This window comes from Scyliorhinus torazame, chromosome 4 (assembly GCF_047496885.1).
Source record: "Scyliorhinus torazame isolate Kashiwa2021f chromosome 4, sScyTor2.1, whole genome shotgun sequence".
NCBI lineage: Eukaryota > Metazoa > Chordata > Chondrichthyes > Carcharhiniformes > Scyliorhinidae > Scyliorhinus > Scyliorhinus torazame.
In genome coordinates this window covers 122,292,968-122,310,974 of record NC_092710.1, presented here as the reverse complement: position 1 = coordinate 122,310,974, position 18,007 = coordinate 122,292,968, and the positions used below count along the sequence as shown (strand labels likewise).

Genomic DNA, 18,007 nt, shown 5'->3' with positions numbered 1-18,007 from the left:
GGGCACTCTTTCCCTTCCGCCTTCACCACGGTCTCCACCATGGCGGAGGCGGAAGAGACTCCCTCCACTGCGCATGCGCGGGAATTCCGTCAGCGGTCGCGAACGCTCCCGTGCATGCGCCGCCCGGAGATGTCATTTCCGCGCCAGCTGGCGGGGCACCAAAGGCCTTTTCCGCCAACTGGCGGGGTGGAAATCCGTCCGGAGCCGGCCTAGCCCCTTAAGGTTGGGGCTCGGCCCCCAAAGAAGCGGAGCATTCCGCACCTTTGGGGCGGCGCGATGCCCGTCTGATTTACGCCGATTTGGGTGCCAGTCGGTGGACATCGCGCCGTTTCCGGAGAATTTCGCCCCTGATGTGTTACCATTATTGTTAAATTTCATTATTTATTTCTAAAAAGAAGTTTCATCTTTTAAACAACGCATTTGATTACCTATTTACCTCCACAAAAGCAGAAGTCCAACCCCGCCCCACCGGTTTACTCTCAATCATCAATAAAGTGATGAAACTGGTCATCAACAGTGTAATCAACTAATGTAGTCAACCGGCAGTTACTCAACAATAACCTGATCATGGATGCACAATATGGTTCTGCCAAGGTCACTCATCTCCTGACCTCACTATAGCCTTGATCCAAACACAGGCAAAAGAGCTGAATTCCTGAGGTAAAGTGAGTGTGATATCATGACAGCATTTGACCGAGGGCACGGTTTAACGGAAACATTTTGGAGTGTCATTTTGGGTGCGATTGGAAGGGATTGCGACCTACGTTGTAGTGCTAGAAACGAGCCTTCGCGAGCTTCCTACCATTACTGACCATCTTGCCATCTTAGTCACCAGATTTGCGCCTCAGCGTCTCACTGACAAACAACACGGAGCTGCTTTTCAGCACTCCCGCACCACTCATTCCCAGTGAAGACACAAGCATGGCAGCACGCAGACCTGCTCCTCACTCTGGCGATGCTGACCTGGCCAGGTTTCTTGATGCTGTGGATGCGAGATGGGACATCTTGTTTCCGCGAGGTTGGCTTGCGCTGCAGAGGTGAGGATCCCCTTCACTCAGATAACCTTTCTCAAGTGAATTGTTCATGTCAGAGAAAATAATCCTTCCCTCTCATTGACCACGTGTCCATTGTCTCACAGGATCTCCATCTGATGGGGCTGGGCCATCCGGAATCACCCCTCCAACTCCTACCAAAAAGACAACCTCTGAGGAGAGCTCTGTTGAGTGCTCTCACAGATACCGACACGCCGCAGATATCATCTCCAGCTTCCACCAGCGCAGAGATACACAACTCGGTCGGCGACATTAGTGGACACTCTTCTGGGGCACAATCTGGTGAGCACCACACAGTTGCTGATGCACATCAGGTGGATGGAGAAACATCCAAGGAAGTCAGTAATTGGAGATCTGTTGGATCTCATGACTGAAGACAAAGTTATCCCAGAGCACAGCCATGTGATCTGGGCAGCCCGGGTAGCACAGTGGTTAGCATAGTTGCTTCATAGCTCCAGGGTCCCAGGTTCATTCCCGGCTTGGGTCACTGTCTGTGCAGAGACTGCACGTTCTCCCCGTGTCTGAGTGGGATTCCTCCGGGTGCTCCAGTTTCCTCCCACAGTCCAAAGAGGTGCAGGTTAGGTGGGTTGGTCATGCTAAATTGCCCTTAATGTCCAAAAAAGGTTAGGTGGGGTTACGGGGAAAGGATGGAGGTGTGGGGATAGGGTGGCGATAGGATGGGGATAGGGTATGGGCTTGGGTAGGGTGCTCTTTCCAAGGGCCGGTGCAGACTCGATGGGCCAAATGGCCTCCTTCTGCATTGTGAATTGTCAGCAACATTCCACAGAGTGCATAGCCGATTCAAGGAGTCCCAATGGCTATGGGCACAGGAGATGATGCCAACAATGTGTGGCACTGAGGCCAACACTGCTAGTGTGGCGACTGCAGTGGAAAGGCTGGAGCACAATGTCAGTGACTTGTGTGGTGGTGCTCAAGGAATGGCTCAGTCTGTGACGACCTTGACTGAGGGTTTGGACATCATGTTCCACTTGATAAGAGACATGTCCTTCACGCAGGTGAACATTGCCGAGGCGGTGCAGAATGTGGCCCAGTCACTGAGGAGCATCGCTGAGTGTGTTGACACCACGGTGCATCCAATGGGGAGCCTCCAGGACTGACAGAGCTCGATGACTCAGAGGCCGCTGGAGCTCACTCCAGCTGCATTTCTGCCCAATGGAGACCCTGAGGACCCTAGAGGCACCATCAGGGAGGAAGAACTGATGGAGGCCAACTCAGCTTTCCACCAAGAAGATGACGATGGTCTCCAGTTTTTATCAATTCCCTCTCCTGACACAGCACATGTCAAGGGCATCAGGCAGAACAGTTTGGCACTGCAATGCCAGTGACACCGGTAAGTCAGCTGGGGGCTCCAGGCCCTCCAAGGTACATCCGCCAACCACCTGCATATTTCCCTCCAAGTCACACACCATCCTGACTTGAAAATATATTGCCGTTTCTTCACTGTCACTGGTTCAAAATCCTGGAAGTCCCTTCCTAACAGCACGGTGGGTGTACCTACACTATGTGGACAGAAGCGGGTCAAGGCGGCAGTTCACCACCACCTTTTCAAGAGCACGTAAAGATTGGCAATAAATGCTGGCCCAGCCAGTGGCATTTAAATACCATGAATGAATTTTTAAAAACATGCCTCCACCATATCCTCTGGGTTTAATAAGAGGACTGTCTAACAAATGGTGGTGCCCTTCTTGGAGTCAGTTCCAGAAACATTCAGGTAAAACTCAACTTCATGGACTGAGCATTTGGGCGGATGGCCGAAAACTGCCTCCTTGGCCAACATCTTAATGATGAGTCAGAATGGCGGCTAAGAAGGAAAGAAAAGGAAGCAGGTCCTGCAGTCCACTGCCCATGGGATATCCTGCCCCATATAGTCCATCACATGAAGACCCCTGGCAGTAAGTCCTGACCCTGAGTGCATTTCATCCTCGAATGGAGGGACAGCTGACGATGATGATAGCAGGTCAAGGCGAGGAGGTGGACCCAACAACTACCTCAGCCAATACGGAGTTTGACTAGCATTAATCTGCACCACTTAGCCGACTGAAGCAACTGGCCCCACATTGAACCTTCCAGAAACTTGAAATTCCTGTGGAGACTGTGCATGCAATTTTCCAACTCCTGAACCAAGGACATGTGAGGGCAGTTAAGTCCATATGCTGAACTTTGTACAACCCTGCAGTGAAATTTGTCTTGCCACTATGTCTTCATAACTGTCACATTTTACACATACCATTTTAATGTGGTACGGAGACTCTCACAGCTGCCACTGTCAGGCTGTTGAGCCTTGATTCTTAATCATTTTGGAGCAACAGTGTAAATGCATCAATAAAAGTAATCTTTATTAGCATCACAAGTAGGCTTACATTAACACTGCAATGAAGTTACTGCGAAATGCACCTAGTCGCCACACTATGGCGCCTGTTCGTGTACACAGAGGGAGACTTCAGAATGTCCAATTCACCTAACAATCACGTCTTTCGGGACTTTTGGGAGGAAACCGGAGCACCCGGAGGAAACCCACGCAGACACAGGGAGAACGTACAGACTCCTCACAGACTGTGACCCAAGCTGGGAATCAAACCCGGGTCCCTGGCGCTGTGAAGCAACAGTGCTAACTACTGTGCTACCGTGCCACCATCAATGCTTCTTATCTGCAATTGCTGACTTACTGCCTCAGGGAATCAGGCTGCTTACTGCCTGCTCCACTTTGTTTTCCAATATCTTGGTTGCTTCTGGTTGCAGCTCTTACCTGGCACTGTTGCTTTGTCCACAGATAAGGGATGAGCTAGAGGGGAAAAATGGCCTGCCTCATTTGTACAGACCTTGTCAGGATTGGGCTCTGAAACAGTCTCCATTGAAAGAGGGGAACCCACCTTCAATGGACATCTTCTCTGTGCCACAGATTGGGATTTCTGATCATAGGATGAATCAATACAGAATCCATTGCGGGTAGGAGGGCGGCACTGATAAGAAAAAAATGTATATGAAGGTGGTATAGTGTCTCTGTGACCTTAGGAGGAGCATTGCAGGAATGATGTGTTCCTGTAAACTGTGAGGATCGGAGAGTCTTTTGAACTGTGGGAAGGAGTCACCAGGACAGAATCTTTCTGTGAAAAAGGCAAAGTGGCTTTCTAAAAATAAATTTAGAGTATCCAATTCATTTTTTCCAATTAATGGGCAATTTAATGTGGTCAGTCCACCTACTCTGCACATCCTTTGGGTTGTGGGGGCGAAACCCACGCAAACACGGGGAGAATGTTCCAACTCCACACGGACAGTGACCCGGAGCCGGGTTCAAACCCGGGACCTCAGCGCCATGAGGCAACGGTGCTAACCACTTGCGCCACCGTGTTGGCCTGGCAAAGTGGCTTTTGAGGTAGTTTTGGGGAAAGTGAAAGTTTGGTTGTACCTCATTCTGGACAGCAAGACACAAAAAGACATGCAACTGTTGGAGGTGGAGCAATAATGATTCCCAGCGCCAGATATCTGAATTGCAAGAATAGACTGAAGAGTGTTCAGGGTTTAATTTTGAAAGAAGCTTTCAGACATGAGTCTACAGAGGTATATAAAGAATAGCACATTTAGGTTGGATGATGGGAAGTTTTTCACATGATCACTATGATGAATGGAAAACAAGAATCATTAAAGATCCACCTTCTTAGATCAGAGAAGGGGAAGGGGAGATTTAGTGAAGGATCAGAAAACAGTACACACAGACTAGCGGAACGATTTAGAAGCACATTACGCCCAGCAAGCATCCGTGCAGGCTGGTCAGGTCGTGGGAGTGGCTCAAATCGGGAACATGCCAGGTGCCGAGCAGTTTGCGATCTAACTGGCCCGCTCCTGATTCTGATCCCGCCTAAATGCGGCATGAAGCTAATTGAGAGCAATTAATGCAATCTCCACCTCTCTTGTGAGGTGGGCGCCCAATCTAAAGGCCTTCCCTCCTCTAACCGACTCTCCAGTGACAGGTCACATGGACGCTGATTAGCACTGGTCCACACAAACGTGGATCAGGTGTCAAGGCACCTTGATCGTCTTGCTGACCATTGGAGGTCCCTGGGTGGTGCACCCTGGCTCTCCCCCTGGTACCTGAGCACCTGAGCACTGCCAATGGGCCTGGGTGGCACTGCCAGGTTGGCAGAGCACTGCCAGGGTGACAGTGCCTGGGTGCCAAAGTGACACTGTCAAGGGTGAGGGCCTGAGGGGGGGGCATACCCATGAATTGAGGGTTGAGTGAGGGTATGAAGGGTGGGGAGTGAAAGGTGGGTATGAAGGGGTTCCTGGAATGTTGAGGGGGAGATGAGGGGGGGTCTGGGGTGGGGACGACCTGGGAAAGCCTGAAAAGCATCTCAGCGACTCCATATGGGCTCCCCTCTCTTGAGGGGTGTGGGGGGGTGGTGGTGAGATAATACCCATGTGTGTGGGGAGTGACATTGCCTGTGGATGGGGTCTGTAGGGTAGTCTCAAGTTGATGAAGAGATCGGGACACCCTTTCAAAATGGTGGCCCGATCTCTGAGGAGCTGGTCTGGCCGGCGGGTTCAGCTCCCCACTGATGAGAATAATTTGTGGGCTAGCCCGAAGAGAAACTCCCCAAGGCCCAAATAAATGACAAAGTGCGGTTAGATAGTGCCGGGGAACTTGTCGATAGAGCTGGGGAGAAACTCCCAGCCAAACACACCTGAAATGACACTTCAAAACCTCCCCGTTAGGTTGTTGGAGCAGAAAAGGTGAAGGGGAGATTTAGTGGAGGATTAGTAAACAGTGAACACTGGCTAGAGCAGAGAAGGGGAAGGGGCGATATTAAGGAGTGCTGATAAACAGAGGACACAGATCCAAGGTAACTAGATAGAGAATGGTGGTGACGGGTTTTTCAATGTAATGAATTGTTCCCATCTAGAATGTTCTACCTAATTAGGTGACGAAAGCTGGTTCTATTCAAAATGGAATCGGAACAACACCTGAAGAGGAAACATTTGCAGTTCTTTGGGAAAATGGAAGGGAAGTGGGAGGATTTGGATAACTTTTTCCAAGATGGCAAATGGCCCTCGGCTATGTTGCATCTTTTAATGATTTTCCATGGGGTGTGGATGCTGCTCCTGGGCCAGTATTTATTGCCCATCCCTAATTGCCCTGAAAAAGGTGCTGCTGAGTCTCCTTCTTCAGCCGCTGAGGTTAAATCTGGTCTGATCCATTTCCAATGAATGGATAAGTGGGCTCGGAGGGCTGGTTTAGCTCAGAGGGCTGGAATAGCTCAGAGGGCTGAATAGCTGGTTTGTGATGCAAAGCACAGCCAACAGCACGGGGTTCAATTCCTGATCATGCTGAGGTATTTATGAAGGCCTGCCTTGTCAACTTTGCTCCTCAAATGGGATGTGGTTAAATCACCACCAATCAGGTCCCCCTGTCAACGGGGAAAGCAGCCTATGATGACTTTTATACGTGGGTTCGGCCACACAGGCATTATTTAACTCCCATTTTAAACCTCCCGCAGTCCTACATTCTGTCACTATTTTATTTCTATTACAAATTCCTATGCCCAGATTTAGAGTGGGAACCCCAATATAATTGCCAAGCAATTAACCTTTTCTATTCAGTGGCACTGCAATATCTTCACCAGGGGAGGCTGAAATTTCAGTGTGAAACTTTATACAAATGTTTCCATTGCAAATGGGAACATTGGAAATTGTAATGGAAAAGGGATGGGATAGATTTTTTGAAACATATATTAATAACTTTTAAATAAAGTTTTGCTGAAGCAACATTTCGATTGGGTGTTCCCAGTACCAGGGAAAGCAGGACAAACGTTTGCTTTCTGGGGGTTTTACACATGACTAACTGAAGAGTCCAAGGGCAGCCAGAACTCCCATATCAGCATTTAGAACATAGAACATAGAACAGTACAGTACAGTACAGGCCCTTCAGCCCACGATTTATCCTAATCTAAGATCAACCTAACCTACACCCCTTCAATTTACTGCTGTCAATGTGACTGTCTAAGAGTTGCTTAAATGTCCCTAATGACTCTGACGCCACCACCTCTGCTGGCAGTGCATTCCACACACCCACCACTCTCTGTGTAAAGAACCTACCCCTGACATCTCCCCTATACCTTCCTCCAATCACCTTGAAATTATGTCCCCTCGTGACAGCCATTTCCACCCTGGGGAAAAGTCTCTGGCTATCCACTCTATCCATGCCTCTCATCACCTTGTACACCTCTATCAAGTCACCTCACTGCCCACTTCGCTCCAGTGAGAAAAGCTCTAGCTCCCTCAACCTTTCTTCATAAGACATGCCCTCTAGTCCAGGCAGCATCCTGGTAAATCTCCTCTGTACGCTTTCCAAAGCCTCCACATGCTTCCTATAATGAGGCGACCAGAACTGGACACAAAATTCCAAGTGTCGTCTAACCAGAGTTTTATAAAGCTGCAGCAAAACCTCGCAGCTCTTAAACTCAATCCCCCTGTTAATGAAAGCCGACACACCATATGCCTTCTTAACAACCCTATCAACCTGAATGGCAACTTTGAGGGATCTATGTACGTGGACCCCAAGATCCCTCTGTTCCTCCACACTTCCAAGAATCCTGCCTTTAACCCTGTATTCAGCATTCAAATTCGACCTTCCAAACTGAATCACTTCACATTTATCAACGTCGAACTCCATCTGCCACATTTAGCCCAGCTCTGCATTCTGTCAATGCTCTGTTGTAACCTGCAACAACCCTCAACACTATCTACAACTCCCCCAACCTTCGTGTCATAGGCAAACTTACTAACCTACCCTTCCACTTCCTCATCCAAGTCATTTATAAAAACCACAAAGAGCAGAGATCCCAGAACAGATCCTTGCAGGACACCACTGGTCACCGACCTCCAGGCGGAATACTTTCCATCCACTACCACTCGCTGTCTTCTTTCGGCCAGCCAATTCTGTATCCAGACAGCCAAATTTCCCTGTATCCCATGCTCCCTAACGTTCTGAAAGAGCCTACCATGGGGAACCTTATCAAATGCCTTACTGAAATCCATATACACCACATCCACTGCCCGACCTTCATCAATGTGTGTCATCACATCCTCAAAGAATTCATTGAGGCTTGTGAGGCATGACGTTCCCCTCACAAAGCCATGCTGACTATCTTTAATCAAACTATGTTTTTCTAAATAATTATAAATCCTATCTCTCAGAATCCTTTCCAATATTTTGCTCACCACAGACGTAAGACTGATGCGTCTGTAATTCCCAGGGATTTCCCTATTCCCTTTCTTGAATAGGGGAACAACATTCGCCTCCCTCCAATCATCCGGTACACTCCAGTGGAGAGTGAGGACACAAAGATCATCGCCAATGCCACAGCATTCTCCCCCCTCGCTTCTTGTAGTAACGTTGGGTATATCCCGTCAGACCCAGGGGATTTATCTATCCTGATGCTTTTCAAAATCTCCAGCACATCCTCCTTCTTAATATCAACCTGTTTGAGTCTATCAACCTGGTTCACACTGTTCTCATGAGCAACAAGGTCCCTCTCTCTAGTGAATACTAAAGCAAATATTTATTTAGGGCCTCCCCTATCTCCTCAGACTCTAGGCACAAGTTCCCTCCACTATCCCTGATCGGCCCTACTCATACTCTGATGATCCACTTATTTCTCACATAAGTGTAGAATGCCTTGGGGTTTTCCCTAATCCTTCCCACCAGGGCTTTTTCATGCCCCTTTCTAGCTCGCCTCAGTCCATTTTTTAGTTCCTTCCTGGCTGCCTTGTAACCCTCTAGAGCCGAGTCAGATCCTTGCTTCCTCAACCTTATGTAAACGTCCTTCTTCCTCTTGACTAGAAGCTCCACTTCTCTTGTCATCCAAGGCTCCTTCACCTTATCATTCCTTCCTCGCCTCAGTGGGACAAAACTATCCAGCACTCGCAGCAAGTGCTCCTTAAACAACCCCCACATTACTGTTGTGCATTTCCCCAAGAACAATTGTTCCCACTTTATGCTCCTCAGCTCCTGTCTAATAGCAGTATAATTTCCCCTCCCCCAATTAAATACCTTCCCATATTGTCTGTTCCTGTCCCTCTCCATGACTATGGTAAAGGTCAAGGAGTTGTGGTCACTGTCACCGAAATGCTCTCCCACCGAGACATCTGACACCTGGCCTGGTTCGTTGCCGAGCACCAAGTCCAATATGGGCTCCCCCCTAGTCGGCCTATCTACCTATTGAGTCAGGAATCCTTCCTGTACACACCTGACAAAATCTGCTCCATCCAAACCATTTGCACTAAGGAGGTTCCAGTCAATATTCGGGAAGTTGAAGTCACCCATGATAACAACTCTGTTACTTCTGTTACGTCAGAGGCTTTTCCCCAGGGTAGAGGGGTCAATTACTAGGGGGCATAGGTTTAAGGTGAGAGGGGCAAGGTTTAGAGTAGATGTACAAGGCAAGTTTTTTACGCAGAGGGTAGTGGGTGCCTGGAACTCGCTACCGGAGGAGGTGGTGGAAGCAGGGACGATAGTGACATTTAAGGGGCATCTTGACAAACACATGAATAGGATGGGAATAGAGGGATATGGACCCAGGAAGTGTAGAAGATTGTAGTTTAGTCGGGCAGCATGGTCGGCACGGGCTTGGAGGGCCGAAGGGCCTGTTCCTGTGCTGTACATTTCTTTGTTTTCTGTTCTTTGTTCTGCACTTTTCCAAGATCTGCCGCCCAATCTGTTCCTCTATCCCTCTGCTGCTATTGGGGGGGTCTATAGAAATCTCCCAATAAAGTGTCTACTTCTTTCTTGTTTCTGATTTCCACCCATAATGACTTAGTAGACAAATCCAACTACCTCCTTTTGTGCTGCTGTGGTACACTCCCTAATTAACAGTGCCACTCCACCTCCTCTTTTACCTCCCTCCCTATTCTTCTGAAAACATCTAAACCCCAGAACATCTGACAACCATTCCTGCCACTGTGAAATCCATGTCTCCATAATGGCCACAACATCGTAGTTCCAAGTACTGAACAATGCTCTAAGTTCATCTCCCTTATTCCTGACATGATGTGGAGATGCCGGCGTTGGACTGGGATGAGCACAGTAAGAAGTCTTACAACACCAGGTTAAAGTCCAACAGGTTTGTTTCGATGTCACTACCTTTCAGAGCGCTGCTCCTTCCTCAGGTGAAGAGGCACATACCTCTTCATTCACCTGAGGAAGGAGCAGCGCTCCGAAAGCTAGTGACATCGAAACAAACCTGTTGGACTTTAACCTGGTGTTGTAAGACTTCTTACTGTGCTTATTCCTGACACTCCTTGCATTGAAACAGACACACTTTAACCCATTCCACTGAGTGCAACCTTGCCCTATCAACTGTCTATCCTTCCTCACAGACTTGCTGCATACTATTTCTGCCTGTTCAACAGCTACCCTATCCTCTGATCCATAGCTCTGGTTCCCAAACCCCTTCCAAACTAGTTTATACCCTCCCAAGGAGCTCTAGCAAACCTCCCACCCAGGATATTGGTGCCCCTCCAGTTTAGGTGCAATCTGTCCTTCATGTACAGGTCCCACCTTCCCCAGAAGATATCCCAATGATCCACATATCTGAAGCCTTCCCTCCTGCACCAGCCCTGTAGCCACGTGTTCAGCTGCACTCGCTCTCTGTTCCTTGCCTCACTTGCACGTGGCACCGGTAGCAATCCTGGGATCACTACTCTGCTTGTCCTGCTCTTTAGCTTCCAACCTAACTCCCTAAAATCACTTTTTATATCCTCATCCCTTTTCTTCGCTATGTCGTTGGTGCAGTCTCCCAGTCACCGCTGCGATGAGACTTGAATGAAGCCCCAAGAGTCATTGCCCATTGGGAAGCTTTGCAGAAACAGCGACCAGCCACATTTTCACTTTCTGAGGCACAGATGTGGCAGTGAACTGCAACTTGCGTTGTTCACATAAAATAGATTTTAAGTGACTTAAAGCGTTTTGGCAAACTGGCATGGCGTCTATTTTAATGCTGCTGCTAATACTGTCAATATAAAACCTAGTCTCTCATAAAGACTACACCGTTAACCTATCAGCCGAATGAAAATAATTGGAAAGAGATGTGCGAGCAGGCACTACAATATCCTTCACCACACGGCAGCTGTTGAAAGCCTTCTGTTGACTTCAGTCTTTATTCGTTCCGACTCTCTGGGATTTATATTGGTATCGCACTTAATTTGCAATAAAATAAAATGCCTGCGCAGACAAACGTTGCTTTGCAGTTAAGCTGTTTAGTACAGCTGGCAATGGAAAATTAGCTTCAATCACCCTTAACCAGCTTCTCTTGCCCCTTAAGGTTTCAGATGTTGCTGCCGTGGGGCAGTGAGTTTTAACAGAGAAAGGAGGTTTACAAGTAGAGAACAGCCGGGCTGGCTGAGCCTCCCAGAGGAATGGACACGGAGCAGGCTGAGGAAATCTGGAGGGGCACCTGGGCACATCGCTACAGGGAGGACAGGCTTGGTCAAGTCTACTTCTTAATGCCGTGGGCAGAGAAAGGAAATAATTTTTCTATGACTAGAAGGCTAGCTGGAGGGTAGCTGGTGTTAGCCAGAGTTATTTTGGGATCGATTGAAGTTTGTGGCGATAGGGTTAGATGTAATAAAGTGGGAGGAGGTGGGAGGAAGCTGGTGTCGAACATACACACCAGGGTAGACCAGTTGGTTGCTTGGCCTGATTACTATGTAATTCAGGTTGTAGTGAGAGTGGAATGAACAGTTTACTTTCAGGAAACAGCCTGGTTTCTGGAATGTTCTTGGGTCACAACGGGCATACGTTTATTCTAATAGCACAGCAGCAACTGCCACGACTGAAGATGACCTCGCTGTCACACAAGATTCATGTAATTGCGCCTACTGCACTTTACCCCTTTTGCAGGCTAGGCGAACACGTAACAGACGGCAGGTGACTGCGAGTTGACTTTCCCAGATCTATATGCTATGTGAAGAAGTCATACAGATCTGAAACATTAACTCCGTTTCTCTCTCCACAGATGCTGCCAGAACTGCTGAGTTTTTCCAGCATTTTCAATTGTTATTTGAGGTTGTTTGTGGATGATTTAGCTAGTAATATCGTAGAATGTAAGTGATAGTGTGGAGGCCATTAATACTAGCTAATATCCTCGATAGGATATGTTCTCATATGGTTTAACAGTTATACCTTTAGCAGAGCCCACATGGTTACTGCCATGGGTCACTGCAGGCAGCTCTTGATGTCTGTCCTGGTCTGGCATATGAGCTCCTTTTTGTTACAGAAGTGAAACATAATTCTGTCTTGGAGGCAGCAGCCCAAAATGTACTTCAGTGTCACAAACAATACATAAAATATAAATACAAATATAAAAAGCCAGCACTAGAGACACACTGATTGAGGGCAATTTAGATATTAGGTTAGAGATGGATCACAAGATTAGGCTAAGGCAAGTAAGGAAGGGTCAGGTGATGTGACTAGCAGCCAGCAATGCTCAGACATTCAGATACCACCAGTTGGGGCAAAATGACAGGGGGAGGGAAAATGGGGGAGATGGGGGAGAGGGGTGGGATGATGGACAAAGCCTTGTCCTATGAGAAGCGGGCGAGGATGAGGGCCTCCCTGGTCCCCTGGGCAAGCTGGACCCTTGCCGATGTCTGACCTCCATCCTCCGGCTCCTCCCACGGGTCCTCTCCGGGCTTTTCCTTCAGCCCCTCCTGGCCCACCTTCTCCTCGCCCTCCTCCTCAGACGAAGTTGCATGTTCCTTGACAATGGAATCCAGCATCAACTCCAATGCGCCAGTGGAGTCTTTCGATGCATGAGGAGCCGAGTGTTCACAGACAAAGACCTCAAATCCAGCACCAAGCTCATAGTTTACAGAGCAGCCATGGTCCCCGCTGTAGTGATAGGGGTAAAGTGACCACTAGGAGTCTCATTAGTATACAAGTGAATGTTAAGTCAGGTGACCTCAGGGCAGTCACGCAGGGTCAAGGATGATTTGCTTCCACTCTGGAGAAATGGATTCTGCGGTTGCTGAATAATTCAATCCTGGATCCACAGACTCTGCCACAGGTTTGGCAGGTGGTGTTTGATTGAGGTTGCTGGGATGCTCTGGATTCTGCGCTCTCTTTCCGCTGTTTATGCTTGGCCTCCACGCACTCCACCCAGAGCAGAGTGCTGAAGCTGCAGCTTGTTAGCCTCTCGAGTGTCAATCCCATGGGCTGCATTACCTCAAGGAGTGTTTGAGGCAGAGATTATTGCATCTTCTGAGTGAAAACTGAATCAAGCGACTACACATATAAATGGGATCAGCAGTATCCCGTTCTGGCTTAATTTTCGCTGGCCACCATTTAATGGTATATAGTGGCTGAGACTCTTGCAGGAAGCTGTCAGGTATCATGGGAATGCATGCAAATTTGAAGTAATTCAGATTTTAATGGCACTTAAATGGCCTACTGTGTGCTGCATCCTTGTCAGTATCCAGATCATTCATTTCTGAGGTCCTCGAAGGTAAGTCAAAGACTCTCCAAAGTGTCGTCAGAAGAGCAAGAATGGCACAGGAGGCAAAATGGGCCCAGGATTCTCCCTGTCATCCCCAGTCATGAATCGGCCCAGATTCACACGCCTCCTGCCACTAACCCAGATGCAACCTTGGTGCTCTGGGGACCTGGCCAAAACCAACTAACTACCTTTTTCCACCTAGTTCACGTGGACAGCTGGCAGAATGTAAATCAGGCTCATCCATTTAAAATCAGCCTTGGACTCCTACAGGCATTCTCTGGAGAATGGGTCATTGTCCCTCAGCCCCGCTCCCCGCCTACCAACTCCCTACCCGTTTCCCATCAGGAAGTTAAAACCTAACCTCCAAAAAAACACAAAGGAATGTGCAAGTTGGGAAAAGACTGGTTTGATCTTCGTTCTTTCAAATGCTTTCCTGTTTTTCTTTCAGTTTGCATTGCAGTTTGGAAGAATCATCACATGCGGACAGTCACAAACTATTTCATAGTTAATTTGTCATTTGCCGATATCCTCGTTACGATTATCTGTCTCCCTGCCAGCCTGCTGGTTGATATAACTGAAACATGGTTTTTTGGGCAAGTTTTCTGCAAAATAATTCCATACCTACAGGTAAGAACTTCCTCATTTCTCAGGAAGTGTTTCTAAAAAAGTGACTTGTATTTACGTCACACTTTTTACAACAACTGCACGCCTGAAAGCTGGTTTAAAACAAAGCACGCTACACAATGGGAGCTTAAAAATTCACGTGCAAAAGTAAATCGTAATTATTGAAGTGGAAGCAGAGGAATGATTGGAGCTACAGATTGAATAGTGACAGCTGAAGCAACATCATTCTGTTTAATTTAAACATTTAATAGCACCTAAAACGTTATTCCATTTGAGGATGGTTCAGTAGCTGACTCTCAAGCAAGGTGAAGGGACAGCACTGGGAAACTTTCCTCTCCCTGTTATATGTAACAAAATCATAAATCCATTTATAAGAAGCATATTTCGAATTTGACATCACGCAACTCATGAGTGAAAACTTACTGTCTGTCTGGAAAGGCTCTGATTCACCCTCAAACTCCCTTGATTGCACATAAGACCATAAGGCCATAAGACGTAGGAGCAGAATTAGGCGACTCAGCCAATCGAGTCTGCTCCGCCACTCAATGTTTTTCTCATCCCCATTCTCCTGCCTTCTCGACATAACCCCTGATCCCCTTATTAATCAAGAACCTGTCTATCTCTGTCTTAAAGAGACTCAGTGATTTGGCCTTCACAGCCTTCTGCGGCAAAGAGTTCCACAGATTCACCACCTCTGGTTGAAGAAATTCTTCCTCATCTCTGTTTTAAAGGATCGTCCCTTTAGTTTGAGATTTTGTCCTCTGGTTCTAGTTTTTCCTACAAGTGGAAATATTCTCTCCACATCCACTCTATCCAGGCCTCGCAGTATCCTGTAACTTTCAATAAGACCCTCCTCATCCTTCTAAACTCCGAGTACAGACCCAGAGTCCTCAAACGTTCCTCATACGACAAGCTCTTCATTCCAGGGATCGTTCTTGTGAACCTTCTCTGGACCATTTCCAAGGCCATCATATCCTTCCTTAGATATGGGGCCCAAAACTGCTCACAATACTCCAAATGGGGTCTGACCAGAGCCTTATACAGCCTCAGAAGTACATCCCTGCTCTTGTATTCTAGCCCTCTCGACATGAATGCTAACATTGCATTTGCCTTCCTAATTGCCGGCTGAACTCGCATATTAACCTTAAGAGAATCTTGAACAAGGACTCCCAAGTCCCTTTTTGCTTCTGACTTCCTCAGCATTTCCCCATTTAGAAAATAGTCTATGCCTCCATTCCTCCTTCCAAAGTGCATAACCTCACGTTTTTCCACATTGTACTCCATCTGCCACTTCTTTGCCGACTGCACTGTCCATTTTAGATCTCATTCATGCAGTCCAAAACAACCTTTTATTCAGACCTGATTTGAGTTGGCTGATCTCAGCCAATGCTGAAATTGGTGTGCTGTGCATTGACCCTGGCACCTCTGGTCTAGGAGGAGGGGAAAGAATGATCCTCCCCATTCCTGATACTGCCTGGTCACCCTACTAAAAGGTGGCCATGTGTGAATACCAGTTGAAGATGTAATTTTGTGGGGCGGCACGGTGGTGCAGTAGTTAGCACTGCTGCCTCACTTGCTGAGGACCCGGGTTCGATCCCGGCCCCGAGTCCGTTTGGAGTTTGCACATTCTCCCCGTGTCTGCCTGGGTGTCACCCCCACCACCCAAAGATGTGCAGGGTGGGGGGATTGGCCACGTTAAATTGCCCCTTAATTGGGGAAAAAAAGAAAATTGGATATTCTGAATTTATTTTTACAAAATGTCATTTAGTTTCCCCGCCCTGCTCCGAAAAGCTCAGTCAAATAACTATTGCTGCCTGGACTTGCCCACTGAGGTTGATTCAGGTTCTGATGGAACAGTACCCATTGCAACAGTTGGTACCCTCTAAAAGAATCAAGCTCACTTTCAACAATGATGTACAGCTATGCCCCAGAGTAATGGAATATTTTCGTATTGAAAAGAACTGGAATTTAGAATGAACCACACTGCATTCTGGCACTTTTGGAGCATCTGTTAAAGGATGGGGAAAATATGTGGCCATTTTGGCTAATTTACATATGCAGATTTAGGGGCGGCCCCAGAACGCATTGGGTGGACCGAGTTGGGTGACCAGGCTAGCTATGCCAGGGTACCCGGGTGCCAGGTTGGCACTGCCAGGGATCGGACCCAGGGAGGGCTTGCCAATTGGAGGGGGGGTGGTTCCCAAGGTCCTCAACAAGATTGGGGGTGAGGGGCAGAAAGTAGGGGGGCCTGAAAGGCTGGGGGGGGAGGGGGGGTGGGTGGTAGATCGAGGCTACCGATCAAAATTGAGCCCCGATCTGTGAACAGCCGTTCCTGCAGGCGAGATCAGATTGCCAGCAGGAAGTCTATCTCAGTGTGGCCCCAGTGGGGAGAAACAGCCCGAGGCAAACAAACCTGGCAAAGGACCGTTGAATAGCAGGATGATTCCCAGCGTTGCAGTACCCAAAGCGGACTTAGACTTTTGTCCGCTGAATCGCGTCCAGCATCTCCAACATTGACTGCACATTGAATGTCAGCATTGATTTTTGTGCTTACATTCTGGAGTGGGACTTGAACTGAAACCTGGTGACTCGGGGTGTGTCAGAGCGGAAATGGTTTCCCCACTACTATTATATCAAGCCCTTTTATAATTTTACAGACCTTGGTTCATTCCACCCTCAACGTTCTAAACTTAAAGACGTACAAAGTATTGTTGTGAAAGCAGCCCTCATCATTTAGCACAATAAGAGAACACGGCAGATGCTGGAAATGTGAAATATTGGGCGAGATTCTCCGACCCCCCCGCTGGGTCGGAGAATCGCTGGGGGCTGGCGTGAATCCCGCCCCCGCCGGTTGCCGAATTCTCCGGCACCGGATATTCGGCGGGGGCAGGAATCGCGGCGCGCCGGTTGGCACCCCCCGCGATTCCCCGGCCCGAATGGGCCGAAGTCCCACTGCTAGAATGCCTGTCCCGCCGGCGTAGATTAAACCACCTACCTTACCGGCGGGACAAGGGGCTCCGGGCTCCTGGGGGGGGGCGCAGGGCGATCTGGCCCCGGGGGGTGCCCCCACGGTAGCCTGTCCCGCGATCGGGGCCCACCGATCCGCGGGCGGGCCTGTGCCGTGGGGGCACTCTTTTCCTTCCGCCTTCGCCACGGTCTCCACCATGGCAGAGGCAGAAGATACTCCCTCCACAGCGCATACGCGGGGATGCCGTGAGTGGCCGCTGACGCTCCCGCGCATGCGGCGCCTGGAGATTTCATTTCCGCACCAGCTGGCGGGGCACCAAAGGCCTTTTCTGCCAGCTGGCGGGGCGGAAATTAGTCCGGCGCGGGCCTAGCCCCTTAAGGTTGGGGCTCGGCCCCCCAAGATGCGGAGGATTCCGCACCTTTGGGGCGGCGCGATGCCCGACTGATTTGCGCCGTTTTGGGCGCCGGTCGGCGGACATCGCGCCGATATCGGAGAATTTCGCCCAAGACGAGGACATGCTGAAAATACTCAGCAGGTCTGGCAGCCTCCGTGGAGGGCAAAACAGAGACCGGGATGTTCTGGCCTCACCCGCCGCTGGGATCTTCCTGTCCTGCCAAAAATCCAATGGACTTGTGGCTGGTCCTCCTCAACCCCTGCAGGGGGGGTTGCCAAGGTGGGACCCCAAAGACCCGGCCAGAGTTAATGTTTCAGGTCAGTGACCTTTAATCAGAAGCCATCATCATAATTTAACACCATAAGCCTCAATACCATTCTCGTGAATCTGTGCTGTCCATCCTCCATGACCAGTTTATCATTGCTGAGGGTCAGTACTCAGAACTGAATCTAGCGTGTGG

The 18,007-nt window shown here is 48.8% G+C and overlaps 1 protein-coding gene across 1 annotated transcript in view; it reads left to right on the top strand.

Annotated features, from left to right (window-relative positions):
• hcrtr2 (hypocretin (orexin) receptor 2) overlaps window positions 1–18,007 on the top strand; it is an 84,658-nt gene that overhangs the window by 10,749 nt on the left and 55,902 nt on the right. Inside the window, exon 2 of the mRNA XM_072498566.1 lies at window positions 14,010–14,188. Coding sequence (XP_072354667.1) covers window positions 14,010–14,188 — 179 coding nt within the window. The remainder of the gene's footprint in view (window positions 1–14,009; window positions 14,189–18,007) is intronic.